The sequence below is a fragment of the Seriola aureovittata genome, chromosome 14 (genome assembly GCF_021018895.1).
Source record: "Seriola aureovittata isolate HTS-2021-v1 ecotype China chromosome 14, ASM2101889v1, whole genome shotgun sequence".
NCBI classification, from domain to species: Eukaryota; Metazoa; Chordata; class Actinopteri; order Carangiformes; family Carangidae; genus Seriola; species Seriola aureovittata.
This window is the reverse complement of record NC_079377.1, coordinates 16,944,174-16,958,535: the sequence shown is the minus strand read 5'-3', so window position 1 is coordinate 16,958,535 and position 14,362 is coordinate 16,944,174. Positions and strand designations below refer to the sequence as shown.

Here is a 14,362-nt window from a genome sequence, read left to right as displayed (position 1 = left end):
TTATCATTAGTACTGGACAGTCACGTGATGCCTTCATACCTTCCCCCTCAAATCCCTATCACTCACATCACCCACACCCACCCACCAACACAGAAACTGTAGCAGGACAGTTTATTCATTTGAGATCAACAAACCAGTCTTTATTGTAGGAAAAAAAAACAATTTCAGACTTTCATAAAAGACAAAAACACACAAAATAGGCTTGGGACATATAAATAAAATGCTTCTTCCTTGAAAAACCCATATATTCTCACACTGAAAAACACTGCTCACAACAGACACTGTTACAAACCTGCCAGAATCAATCGCTCCATAAAAAACAAGGTATTATGGCACGATGTAGTGTATCAAGTCTACATTCCCTGATGTTCATGTTCTGTTGGTTTTAGGTCCTTACACAACACTGCAACAATCAGGATGAACAAATACCAACTGAAGTTTGTGAAATATAACACTAAATTCTATGCAGCATATTGGATGTATGTAACTGTGTCTACATCCAGGTGTAAGTGTGCCCATGCATTTGTACACATGGTATGTTCAAGTACAACAAATCTGTAAATATGTCATAGTGTAATCATTCAAATGATTAAAAAAACAGTATGGCCTTGAGGCAGCCTAACAAGGTGTATGATATGTGATAATGTGCTGCATAGATGTAGCATTTTTTTTCACCAAAATTACTACTCTGGACTTCGGTCAGATTTTCTTTCTTTTTTTTTCTTTACCATTTTCTTATGTGCTGTGAGTCCTTTCAGTCCCTCCACATAGCCCATATGTTGGTTTTTAATACTAAGTTATTGGAAGCAGAGATTGATACCCCATGTAAATTAAGACAGAAAATCTGTGAACCTATTGTACACCAGTTCATTACAAAGTTATACGCTTGGAAACGTTCCTCAGAATAGTTTGAAAAAATGACTTCACTGCTTTGAAGTGGAGCATGTAATTTTGCAAATAAATGGTTTACAATCACTGTGAATTTTTATTGATTTATACTGTTTAAAAAATCTTTTCATTTTCATAAAAATCACAGGTCCATGTGTTCTGTTAACTAAATGAAAGAAATTCAATGAATCAGACAGGCCTGTGAAAATGTGACCCGTCCTTTTAAGGTTATCCCTTTGTCCCTTTATGACAGGTAGGAAGCTGGTCCCTATACTGACTAATGAAGGATAACCTCACCACAGAGCTAGAGTTCATACAGAGTGCAAAGAAAGAACCTGGGAGTGAAAGAGGGCATGAGTGTTTCTCAGAACCATACAACAATCTTAAGAACAAGTTATCAGTCACAGCAATGCTAATACTGTCCAGGGGCTCCACATTAACCCAAACAATCTCTGGGCTCAGAGCATAACAGCTGAGAAAAACAGGAGTGTTTGTAGAGAGAGAGTGAGCCATTTGGACTCTGTGTTTCCATGTGTATCATCTGTGATCCGCAGCAGCGTTCTTTGGTAACAAGGAAGGGGAGAGAGGGGCAGGGACGTGATGAGATTTCTTTTTTCATCATTCAGTTTCATTAAGGGCACAAGGTCGTCGCCACTCCTGGCCTCGTTCATGGATCCATTTGTTTGATACTAAATACAGAAAGAAAGGATAAAAAATAGAATAATCATATCCTTAACATAAGCTTTTGATTAATTTAGACACAGTACAAATGTTTACCCTTCTTGTGCTATAAGCTCAAGACCACATCCGACTCTTGGTTATGACACTGGGTTAAATTGCTTTTAAAAATAAACATTCTCTTCAGCAAAGACTGTGGTCTCATAAGACATATTGACTCCAGTCTTATAAATGTTTTTATTGGGAACTGGACAAAGAGGAGCTCACCCCACTTGTTGCCCACCAACACTGGGCAAGCTGCATGTCTGGTGCTGTAGTCTCCCTCCCCACTGGGAAACAAATTGTACCAGAACACTGCAGTACCCTGGAATACACACAAAGGACAGGCATCAGAGGTTAGCAGTAGTGCGAACCCTCCAGGTATAGCCAGCAATCTCACAGAGTCAGTCTCAGTCTCTTAAATTAATTCCCAGAGATTTTGTAATGGGTGAAATAACAATCAGAAAGAAAAAATTAAATACATGTTTGTGTGCATCTGCTACTGTGTGATTGTTAGAGTGTATGGGACTTGAGAAAACTTTCTCTCGGTGACAGGAATGAACAAATAGGCAATTGCTTATAATAAATGATCCTATTTTGCATGGAACTGTTAGACTTTTAGAGGATTTTGTTGAGTGTGTGTGACAGAGATAGTGTGTGAATAAGTGTACTGAATGTGCCGACTAATTGGTACTGTTCCTCGCTGAATAGCAAAAACAACAGGCACAGCATTTTGCACATTTTTTATTTGTGTGTGTGGTACAATTAGTTACATTGATTTAGCATTTAGTTGACCGATTCAGACACGACTATGGAGTCAGTAATAATGGATGTTAGTAAGTGGTGTAGCATGAGTGGTTGGTTACCTTTTGGGGCCAAACTGCTGCACCAACATCTGGAAATACTGTGGCTCCACCTGCTGCCACATCGCTCATCTACAACAGTGACAGAGAGGCAGAGGTCAGGGTTTATCAGTCAAATCAAATAATTCTGCAGGTCTTAATATATGAAACCATGGTCAGGGGTCATAGGGCTTCAGTAGTTGCATGTACTGTATTTTAATATTTAAAATGAACATTTAATGGTATTCAAAGTTGATTTTTAGACCCGCTAAATGAATTCTGAAAACAGTTTTTCCTCATCTCTTTCCGAGTCCCAGAAAATACAACTTCCTCCTTATTGCATCAGCAGAGTAGGACCTACTTTAACTCAGATGTTACTTTGATAACAGCAAAGACTTAGCACACTAGCACAGCTCATAATCAGACAGTCCTTGATGTATAATACCAGGGCGTCACCCTCAATTCATAGTGAGCTTTGCTGTTTCATCGACAAATATGGGACTGCTCCATTTATACAAGCTTTTCTAATCACAGGAAATAAATTTTACTCAAGACAATATGGAGTGAGGTCCTCTTATCAAATCTACCCTCAACTTTGTTAAGTTAAACCTAATGAGATTCCTTTAGTTCAGTTCTAATTTGGAATTATCTGCTTTTCATCCATAATGTTGTATATCATCTTAATAATGGCTGCATCTTTTTTCTTGTATTCTTGCATATGCTTTACATTGCCCACACTATTTAAAATGTACATACATGTAAATAATGGCTGCTAACTGTATAATATTGATACAGAGCTAGGATAGGAACTTTGTGTAGTGTATTTAGGAGAGTTTACTCACATAGAAAAGCCATGTTGCTATGCGGTTGCCAGTGCCCAGTTCTTTAAAGGCATCAGGCTCATCTTTCTGTGGAGAGGAGTCAACATCAGGTTTAATGTCCTGCCATATTAACACTACTTTACATTCTGAAATATTTAATTTGTGGGAATCACAAAGGTTCTTACCCTTCCAAAGTCAAAGTGAGGTTCATATTGACCTCCAACACCATAATTTGCAACCTACAGAGATCAACAAAATAAGATATAAGTCTCACAACTGTACAATTCAGATTATCCAACAGAAAGATATATACAAAGTTGGGTTTTACCTTGTCTTGGTTGAATGTCCAAGACTTTGAAATTATTAACCAACTTTTTACCTGCAGCTCTTCTGCAGTGTCCATTTCCAGCCCCGTGAGATCTTCAATTCTCTGGTTGATCTTTTCAATCATGGGGTCTTCATAGCCAGTGAGCCAAGCACTGGAATACAGGAGGGAAAGCAGACCAGTTGAGAAAGAAGGGGAACTTATTTCACTATAAGTCAGAAAGACACATATTTGTCCACTAGATGGCAGTAAAGATTTCTTCTGAGATAGAAATGACTAAGCGACGTCATGCAGAAAAATTGCCGTGAAAAGCTCAAAAAAAGTTGTGCAATCAGATGATAGAAAGGAAGTGGAGAAGATGTAAAATTGGAAAACTGCCCAGGATTCAGAATCTCCAATCAGCTCAGGGTACAGGGTTGTTCTGATCTGACTCTGCACTTGAGTCTGGTGAGCATTTTTGCATTAGAGCCTGGTTGAGGATTATGGTAAAAAGTTTTCACTCTCTTGACACTAACTGCCTTTCATGCTCACTCCCACACCCCAATCTAAGAGAAGGCCCCTAATAAAATAAGCTCGTGATGAATCATGGCAGTGGACTCTGTCTGGTGAACTATTAAAACCTGACAAAACTCTAGTTCTGCAGATCACATTGTAAAGTTTAAATTGGCAGTTTATCTGTTATCCAGATAGAAAACTGTCCAACCACACAGGGTATTTTGTAATATGTAATTGCTATTAAGTCATCATCCCATGAGATAAAGGTAGAATGAATTCCAATTTCCACCACTCTCTCAAATTTAGAGGACTTTTTAAGACACAAAGCCCATGAGACAACTCCCAGCGCCTCTTGGAGGTGTTTTGGGGAATTTCTGCAGATCTACTTGGAAATGTGTGCATGTGTGTGTGTATGAGAGACAGTGGGATGAGTCATCATTTTTTATTCAGAGTTTGTGTTGATAATAAATTACATTTTTGTTGGGAGGCGGGACCAAATGTGAGCCAACAAATTCTTTCCTCATGTCTCTTACAGCCAGTTCAAGCACAGGTCAGACTCTTCTGAGTTCACCCATCTGTCCCGACTGTTCCATCACTAGATGTGCACTGAATTTGGAAATACATGCCAACTAGCACGTACACATACAAAACACCAAAGGAATGCCACACACTCACACAAACACATTAATTACCAAGAACAGTAAAACCAAAGAAACTTGGGGGTTTTGGTGGGCTGCCAAACATGGTATTTTCAGGGTGGGTTGCAACTTCGACTAACAATTCAATCTGTAAAAATTAAACTACATTTAAACTTGTTTGCAGTACTTCTGTGTATTTGAGTATGTGCATCATGACTCAGGCTTTTTCTTGTTTCTTGCTGATATGGATATGGAAGTGGAAGAAGCATAGTAGAACCACAGCAACTGTAATGAGCTTTTATGAGAATGTGATGCAGATTCATTCCTGGAAAATGCAATGGGGAACAGAGATTCAGTCTTCTGGATCTCAAATAACCTCGGGAGGACTTCTAGGGGAAAGAGAACAGCTTGTCAAAACTATGCAGTTCCATGAACATGCCTGAATCATTCAGTCAAATGAAAGGACAAAGAAAACTTCATCTACACCAAAAAAACAACAACAACAGAGGCCTGTTTAATTGGTTTAAATGATGTTTTAGGCAGAAAAGTTTTTCACTTAAACCAAATTAAAAACCTCCTCTAGTGTTAGTTTGCCAGGTGTAGCTAAACATTTTCATTGTTCTTTCCATGGTGCTTGCTTGGTGCAGGGCTGAATTAGTGGCGCAGACATAAAGATGAATTGGATTAGGAGGAGGGGAAGGTGTTGTGGCCCTCCTGGTGACCTGTGACCCCTTACCTCTTGGAGACTCTGTATTGGGCCGTAGTAAGTTTCCCAGTTTGAGGGTCATGCACCGTGGCTCGCCTTAACTACAGTAGTTCCCACAGCACAAGGGCACGGAGGTCGAGGAAAAGAAAATAACAAAGGAAAAGGAAAAAAAGGACAATGGAATGTGATTCACACGGGAAGATGAGTGAAAAGTAAGAGGAAAGAGAGAGAGAAAAGAAAGGCAGATCTGGTCACTAATTGTCAATGTTATTCTTCAGTAGGGCCAAGAGAATGTTCCACGAGGCAAGACTAGAGACCAAATTTCTGTTTCAAAATAAGAAAATTTATCAGTAGGGAATTAATGCCTCTGATACATCCCCTGGCTCACAAAAAGCAACTATGTTAATATCTAATAGAAGAAGTAACACTTTTCCTCCCTCTATTTTCTCGTGTTACCTTTCTATAACAGACTCCTGAGCAGAATCATATCCACAACAGATCCTTAAAAAACAGCAGCATAATCCAAATAGAACAAAATATCTTCATTCTTTTCCTTTTTTTCTCTCATTTCTGTGTCATTAATGAAAGCATCATGAGATAATATTTTTGAATATTTTGAAACATCCTTTATACAACAAAAATTTGTCTATAAATATTTCTATGCTGTTTAAAATCTCTGATCATTCTCAGCTGGATTGTGTGCTTCAGCTCAAGAGCCCTGAAGCTTTGGCAGGGCGGAGAAATGCTATTATGGACGGACGGGAATACAGAAGAGAAATAGAATCAGTTTTTGAGGGAAAAAGAGGGAGAGAACCTCACTTTCTCCCTCAACTCTCTCTTATATCCTCTGTTCTTGGTGGATCCTGGCTCTGCCTTACCTCTTGCTGATCCGGTATGGAGCAGTCTCCAGCACTCCTGTGATGGGGTTGGAGATGGTGGCCCTGCGTAGCTGTGAAGCCAGGGACACGATTTACCCACACACAGACACACACATACAAAGATGTGTGTGCCTGTGTGCTTGTCAAACTAGTAGCATCACATCATCCAGCCTCACAGCTTTGACCTCCCACCCCTGAACAATATTAAACCTCAAAACAGAAATTGAAAAAGCCTAACAAATCTCTCACTAGATCACAATAAGCTGTAGCGACCAATACCGCTTCATATGTGCATCATATAGCAGCACAGAAAACTTCTGAGAAATCACTTACTCTTGGCTTTGCAAGCTGCTTGACCCTCTCGATTTCTTTGTCGGAGATGATGTCAAGGAAACGGACAATGTAGGGGCGGTCCCACTCATCTTGCTGTCTGACAGGTGCCAGTACATACATGGGATTGCGATTGTTGTCATAGTAACGACAGAACAGTCGGCTCTCCCTTCGGGGGGTCTGATTGAGAGGAAAGCAAAGCAGGAGACAAAAGAGTTAAAACAGAGTTTTTGTATTTTTAAGTTATAAATTCTTTTTGGGTATCTCTTTGTCTTCCTCACCATTCTGATGCCCTCCCCACGACAAAGCATCTCATACTTCTTCCTCTCTGGGATCAGCTGAATTGATGCCTTCTTTTTGGGCTTCTTCTTTTTTTCACTTGTTTCTCTTTTCCCTCGCTCCTTCTGTTTTTCACCTTCAGCCTCCGCAGCCTTTCTCTGCTTCTCCAACTGGAACTCAAAGTACTTCAGGTTGCCATTGGCACGCTGGTGCTCCGGGTCTGAAATAGAAAAATTCAAGACCAACAAATAGTGATGACTGCAGAAATGTCATCTAAAAATATCACACTGCCTGCAATCAAAATAACTGAGCTTCCAACATGACATAACAATATGCAATTTGTTCAGTCTGGCTTTATCCATTTCTGAGAAACAAGCGCTAAAAACAGGACCAACCAATTCGTCTGCTCTTTTGGAAGAAAACATACGACAACCAGCTCACCACCAAAGCTTCATCAGAATATTGTTTCAAATTCATGATACCAAAACAACACAATGTCGTGAAATGTATCACGGCATTCACTATCAAGTGCATTAGTCAAGAGCAAATGGAAGTAGTGGACTGCAGGTTGGAGTTCTACAATAATTCACAGTCAAATGATTATAACAAATAAACCAACTATTCTGTGATTACCCTTAAATAGTTAACAGTAAAGAGCAGGTCTTCTCTAAGAAGCTCTATCCACATCTCTGAATGGTCCTGCAGAGAAGACTGTTTTGTTAAACGGTAAATCTACAAACATCCAAAAAAAACATTCAATTAGATTTGAATCAGACCAATAGAGGAATATAGGTGGTAAAAACAGTATTGTTTACAGACAAAACTCAACAGAATGGTAATGGCATGGTTGTTTAGGCCCAACCATGGTAATGGTCTGTACTATTTATGTCAGTACAGCTTGAAAGTGTTGGCCTCTGGTTCACCTCTGTTTAGTATGTCATTCAATTCAAACCAAAGTAAAGTTCTCATTTGTTTTGTTTATTGCTTAAGTGCTTTTCTTTCTTAGTACTGTCGTTGTGTATAGTCTTATCTAATTAAACAAGATACAATATAGTAACTGTGCAAGTCTGGGCAAAAACTGATGAGAAAAGTTCTAGCCTATCTGACCTTCAATGGGAAAATATCGCTTCACATCGCAAAACACACCTGTATGTACTTTTCAAAATTGGAAAAATACTTTCTAGTGTGGAGAGACTCACCCAGTTCAAGCAACTTCTTGGTGTACTCCAGGGCTCGATCAATCTCCCCCTGCTGGTAGATGGCATAGCTGAGGTAGTCGAGCACTGTCACCTTATCTAAAGTGGACTCCTCTCCCTGATCAAGCTGTTTCAGGGCCTGGGCCATCCACAGCTCTGTGTGGTAGTAATCAACATCAGAGTAGGCGATTTTCCCAAGCTCGTAACAGTCCTCCACTGTCATAAGGCTCTTGTGTTTCACTCCTAGTATACAGAGGATACAGGAAGGAAACATTTACATAGAGGAAAACAGAATCACCTCATTCATGTTGCAAATCACACGGAAACCAAGCAAAACCTTCTATCCCCACATGGTCCGCTATTTACTGTGTCTTTGATGTCATTCAATCTTGTCTATGTCTGTTATTTGACTGCTTCCTCTGAAAAAGTGATTTGTGGGTACACAAACTTTGTACCACGTAGGTGAGGTATGCACTGATTCAAGGTCCGTACCAGGTAGATCTCCGATAGAGATGGTGTTGGCATCCAGTCTGTATGTGTCTTGTAACCGGAGCAGAGCTTTAGCAGCCCCAGTCTGGTCCTCATCTGTGGGGAAGTGCTGTCTCTGGATGGTCAGGTTGGAAATAAATCCTGAGAGGATAGGAAAGGACAGACAAGGTATAGTAAGATGATTCTGTATGGGATCCATAACAGTGGAAAATGAATGCTCTCTTAATGGTAAGGGAGGCTGCTTGATGTGACTCTGATCTTGAGTGAGAATTATAGTTACATTAAGCCAGATGTGGGGAAATTGGCTAAATAATGTTCTCGTTTACCTCAGTAACTGCTACTAAAATATATCAAGTGTGATTGTGCGGGACAACACAAACAAGCAAAGATACACAGCTTTTTCCCCTGGATAAATATGTGTCTTCTAAAGGTCCTTTTTTTTTTTTTTTTTGGCTGTAATGGTAAACAAACAAAAAACATTCCTGCACCCTGGAGACAATCTGTTGCACTAGTCGGTTCCATGTCCAGTCAGTGTTTATGTCTGGAACAGACCAGCGTCAAATAGTGTTGGGGATCATTCTCTGAAATTCAGTGCAAAAGGTAAGCTCATTGCAGTGATATAAACTAATTAAACTCAAGCAATTTCCCGTGATTTTCTAAACTTCTGGCACTTAACGTAGCATCTGCCAAACACCAACCCACTAGACAGTATCAGCATACTGATTTATTGCTGATTTGATCCAGGTTTTCCTTATCCATACCATCAGTGGTGTCACTGAGGACAAGGCTCTCCAGGTCCCCCCACTCTGTGTTCAGCCTCTTCATCAGTTTGAAGGCATTCACAGGGTGCCCCAGGAATCCCTCGGGGTCTTGAGTGGCTGTGGCTGTCAATGAGTCCAACTTATCAGCCCATCTATTACAGAGAAGGTAATACAGAGTTAGATGCATTGCACACAATTGAATCCACATGTGCATCATATTATATGCTTGTGTACACGTACGTATGTTTGTGTATCAATCCATGTGTGTAACTTTATGTCCACAAACTTACCGTTTAACCTGCTCAAGCTTGTTCTCCTCTGCTCTGATGTAGTCCTTTAAAGAGGTGACAAGGTCTTTTTCTGTGTATAACAGATCTGTCATATGGCCTGAGGAACACAAATCAGAAACACTTCACCATCAATACTGTACTGATAATATACACAGGGAATCATTAATACGATCATTACAGCATCTTACTATAAACTCTGCTTACATATATGTGGTAAAACATGAAAAATTAGAAACCATATGCAGGGAGGTCAGCAGAGGGACCATTTTACAACATGAGTACCATATGTTGTTTGATGGTTTTACCTATGGAGGTGAAGAAGTCATTGTGGGCTGAGAGCGACTTCAGGCAGCTCAGCAACAGTAAGCACCAGCACGGTAGCTCCATCCTGACAAAAGAGTGAGAGATACCTTGTTCAACAAATTATCTTGAAAATTGAGTCATACTTTAAAAAATAATGTCATCAAAAATAATGTCATCAAGGTAGAATTGACAACTGACTGTCATGTCAGACCCATATTATAGCCACGACTTACTACTGCAAGCTGTCACACTCTAATATCCCTAAAATCACAAAGATGTTAGAAGCTCCTTTTTCAAGTTTTAGTCGTCTACTGACTGGGTTACTTTAGTTTACTCCGAGTGAGCCACATCAAACATTCCAGCCCTTACAACCAATCCAGAATTTACTGCTTCCCCCACTGTTTCCCATATTGTTGCCTTCCATTACTAACTACAGTGCTGCTCCTACCGATTTCAAAACCTGGTCGTTAACTCAGTTTAAAACTGGATAATCCACAAACCTACTTTGGGCAGTTTAGCTTTATTTCATTCTTCAGTAGAAAATTGTTCCCAGTGAAAACTATTGGCAGCAAAGTCTGTGGATTGTCCAGAGCAACTTGGTTATTGTTTCTGGAAAGAGATGTTGCTGTTGAGTGAGCAGAAGTCTTAGAAGCAGTTATCTGGAAAAGATAAAACAAAAACTATCTGCATAGATAAATATTACTTTAGGTAAGTGGGAACATAAGTTTTCAGTGATTAGGCTGAACTGACCATTTAGGAAACACAGAGCTGTGCACACACAGTGCAGCCTCCTACCCACCACACAAAGCCAAATATAAGTCTGTGGTTGCTGTCACTGTGTCTGGTTTGGCTTTGCCATTGGCACAGCCATAACTACCACTGGGTTTTTGGTCTGTTAGGAGTGGCACTGTGATCTCTCTACCCATACAGACAAAAAGAGAACACAGACAGACTAGCAGGAAGTCACGTTTGCACATGGCAAGGTTCGTATCTGTGGACATGAATCTTAAAAAAATCCCTCTTGGATCCAAACCAGTATCTAGCTCTAAATCCAAAACACATGGCTTCTTCCCTTCCACCACACTTAACTTAGATGTGTTAACATGTTTTTGAGATATCATAATATCAAACAAACATATAGGACTGGTAATGTACCCAAGGCCAAACCGTGTTGTGCTTCTGTGCAGCACATTGTGACAAAAATGCTTCCAATGCAACTGATAAAAAACGAATTAGCCTTGAAGGAATTTGTTAGAGAGAAACGATTCCAACAGAATCATGATTTCCCAAAACTATACAACACAAGTCTGAAGCTGTGTATACAGACTTTGGTATTTATTCTCTCTTGGGGCATGTTAAACAAGTACGGACACTGGGTTTGTTACCAAATCACCAGTGAAACTATGACCTCTGGGTGTTTTCATGGATTATGTAGTTATATGCAACACAAGTAAGATAATAAGCTGAGCGCAGCTCGTCTCTTACTTCTTGAAAACTCTGCCCTACTAGAGACAGCACCATGTTGTTTGTGAACTTAAGCAAAACTATTTCTATGTCAGACATAACAAAGGCAAAAGGCGTATGATAAAGTCATTAACAATTAAATTCTCACACTCCAAGGCATTGGTTTGCAATGACGTGAAGCTCATTTAACTGTAAATGGTGAAGCAAACTCATGTTCATCCTTGTTACACACACACATGTACACACATACGCCTGGTGGGCAAAGTAAAGGTCATGCATGAGCCATGTATCTGTGCCTCTCACTGACAGCAGACAACAGGCTCAGGCAGGTTCTGACTTTGCCACAAAAACAAGCCTTCAGTGAAAATACAAGAATAACTTCACATGGGATTTCAATTTAGGTCAGCAGCAGGCAGCATAGAGGTCTGTCAGAACTCAACTTAGTCAATTAAATCAAAATTAAACTTCATTAAATTCAAATATTCTCTGGATATTTAAGTAGAAAAAGTGGCAAAATGCAATTATCCTTAACTGTTACTGTTGTTTTTCCAGAATCTGTGGAGCCACTCAGTCCAGAATAGCATAAATGTGCCTTTGCCACTTAGATTTCCACCAGGATAAAAACTCAGTAGAATGTAATTATTGTAATGACAGGGTGACAGCTACTGTGTCTCTCTTGTTATAATAGTTTAGAAGTGTAATATCAAGATTAAAGCTGTAAGTGTAACAGGTATAATTTAGATCCATATGTCAGGCCACACATGAGAGTGAGTGGTAGTGAAAGTGTCTGTGTGCATACATGCTTGTATGCTTCATGCTACTTGAAATAAGGATATATCACAGTGCCATAAGCAGTTGCTCCTAGTGCTCACACTTGTGGATTTTAAATGTAAGAGGGAGAAATAGCTAAAGTAAAAGCTGTTGGTGCATAAATTGGTATTTCTACCTCCTCTGCAAGTGATTTTATGCATACATGCTTGTATGCACACAGAAACCAAAACATTCCTGACAGCACATAAACCATTTAACAACACCTGCCAGACCACTGCAGAGCCACTTGTTTAGACAGAACACAGGACACTCATTTGTATAAATTTGGCTTAAAAGGTTTTTTTTTTCTGACCTTTCAAACTATGCGTAAACTGGGCAGCAGCATTGTGTTTGAACATGCTCATTAGGAGACTCTTTTTCGCCTCAAAGCTTCATGCTAATTAAAGGAAATGAGGATATATCACAGTGCCATAAGCAGTTGCTCCTAGTGCTCACACTTGTGGATTTTAAATGTAAGAGGGAGAAATAGCTTAAGTAAAAGCTGTTGGTGCATATATTGGTATTTCTACCTCCTCTGCAAGTGATTTTCTCCTCGACTTATCATCTTAAAAACTCAAAATGCAAAATGGTGAATGCCTGAGGAAGCCTTGCTCTTGGAATTTCACATCCACAGTATCTGCAGGGAAATTGTTCCTCCAGTGGGTAAAAATCACACAGCAAAGAACCATTAATAAAATAATCAATATTGTTTCCTTAAAAGTATTAATGTATGGTTTATAATGATTTTATGGTTTTACATCAGTGTTGTATACATTTTTTTTTACTATCTCCAAGACAAAATGACCAAATTATATCATAAAATAGGGCTAATACCTAGAGTACCATTCACCTTTCAAGTATTCCAAGGTATTGTCATGACGTGAATTTCCCAATACATTTTTTAAGCCTCACTGTAGTTGCTGTACTTTTGAACAAATATTTGACTTCTCTTCTCAGTATATTACAGTATCTTAAAGTATCTTCTTCACTGAGAAACTTCCAGCATCACGACTGTCGTCTCCAAGTTTTACTGGGAGTGAAGCTGTGGAGTCAGATAACACAGGATGTGGATGGAAGAGGACTGCCACGTCTTCGCCCCTCCCCGCCGGGGAAACTCATGTGAGGACTGCACACTGCCCAATGGAGTCTGACTGAATTATTTTACCTGTTATAACCCGTCAATAACTCCTGCAAACTGACTCACCACAGAGAGGCTTTTAACTCCTAGACTGCAGCTAGGGTTGTTTGTTTACTCCCAAACGAGTTAGGAGGTAGGCTTAAAGTAATTAGCCTACAAACAAAAAAAGCTTCCATTGAACATTAGCTTTTATCCCCTCACTGCAGTGTGTCATATAGTAGCCTGCGTGACTGTTAATGTGTAAAATGTTGGCTAGAAAACAGATAAAATCAGGTGTATGCCGTTAAAATGAAAAATGAATGCATGCAACACAGAGCAGAGTGACGGCAGAAGCATCCCACGCTGCATTGCATCGGAATTCAACATTAACGCTAGTTTCATGGTGAAAACCCAGACTTGGTTTTCTTTAATCGCTACTTTTGCCGTGCTTTAACTGAGCTTGGCTCATTTCAGTCCGCCTCAATCAGTTAACGCTTATCATATTAGTCGCTGCTGCCGAGAACTATCACAAATACCAAAGTTTCATCCAGGTTTAGCTAGTTTTCAGCTAGCTAGCTAACCTAATGATGGAAACATAAATAAAAGTTGTAAACAGAAAATACGGTGAAATGGACAGTCCATAACTGTACGGTTGTCAAACTACCTGAAATGGCTGCAAGGAGAGGAGTCGATATTTACCTAAGCGAGAGCATCCAGTGAGTTAGCAGAACTGTGTCCCCCCCGGTCGCTGCGTCCTCTGAGGAATCAGCTCAAACTGACCCGGTGCAGTTAACGGTAAGAGGATGAACACGGTGTCAGTCTGCTGGTTCGTCCTATTTGTGATGTTTCGGTGCACTGTTGGCCATCTGGTGGTTAGGGCTGGATTTCTACAAGTCCGAGTCTGAATGCTACGTGCAGATTCTCACATGCAGACAGCCTCCTACTACTAGATTTGGGGGGGCCGTCGTTTGTAAATTGCTAGGGGAGGTGTCTATAGTTGTCTTGAGCCGTAG

At 39.9% G+C, this 14,362-nt stretch overlaps 1 protein-coding gene across 2 annotated transcripts; it reads right to left on the bottom strand.

Moving 5' to 3' along the window:
* Positions 1-110: 110 nt before the first annotated feature.
* On the bottom strand, positions 111-14,282 carry p4ha1b (prolyl 4-hydroxylase, alpha polypeptide I b). 2 transcript variants are annotated; one of them, XM_056395873.1, is made up of 15 exons: positions 14,049-14,282; positions 9,961-10,043; positions 9,656-9,752; positions 9,366-9,517; positions 8,608-8,745; positions 8,119-8,358; positions 6,922-7,139; positions 6,644-6,820; positions 5,463-5,533; positions 3,648-3,747; positions 3,454-3,507; positions 3,290-3,355; positions 2,472-2,540; positions 1,834-1,930; positions 111-1,577 (listed from the first exon to the last, which is right to left on the bottom strand). In XM_056395873.1, the coding sequence occupies exons 1-15, from the start codon at positions 14,060-14,062 to the stop codon at positions 1,507-1,509; spliced, it is 1,647 nt and encodes a 548-aa protein (XP_056251848.1). In that variant the 5' UTR covers positions 14,063-14,282; the 3' UTR covers positions 111-1,506. The 2 variants fall into 2 exon arrangements, with proteins under 2 accessions (XP_056251848.1, XP_056251847.1); XM_056395872.1 differs by lacking the exon at positions 5,463-5,533 and adding an exon at positions 6,311-6,381 and having other exon boundaries at positions 14,049-14,281.
* Positions 14,283-14,362: the final 80 nt, after the last annotated feature.

Coding starts and splice junctions, on each gene's coding strand:
- p4ha1b (XM_056395873.1), bottom strand. Junction 9,518..9,655: donor AAGCTTGAGCAGGTTAAACG/GTAAGTTTGTGG, acceptor TCTCTGTAATAG/ATGGGCTGATAAGTTGGACT. Junction 1,578..1,833: donor GTTGGTGGGCAACAAGTGGG/GTGAGCTCCTCT, acceptor TTCTGTATTTAG/TATCAAACAAATGGATCCAT.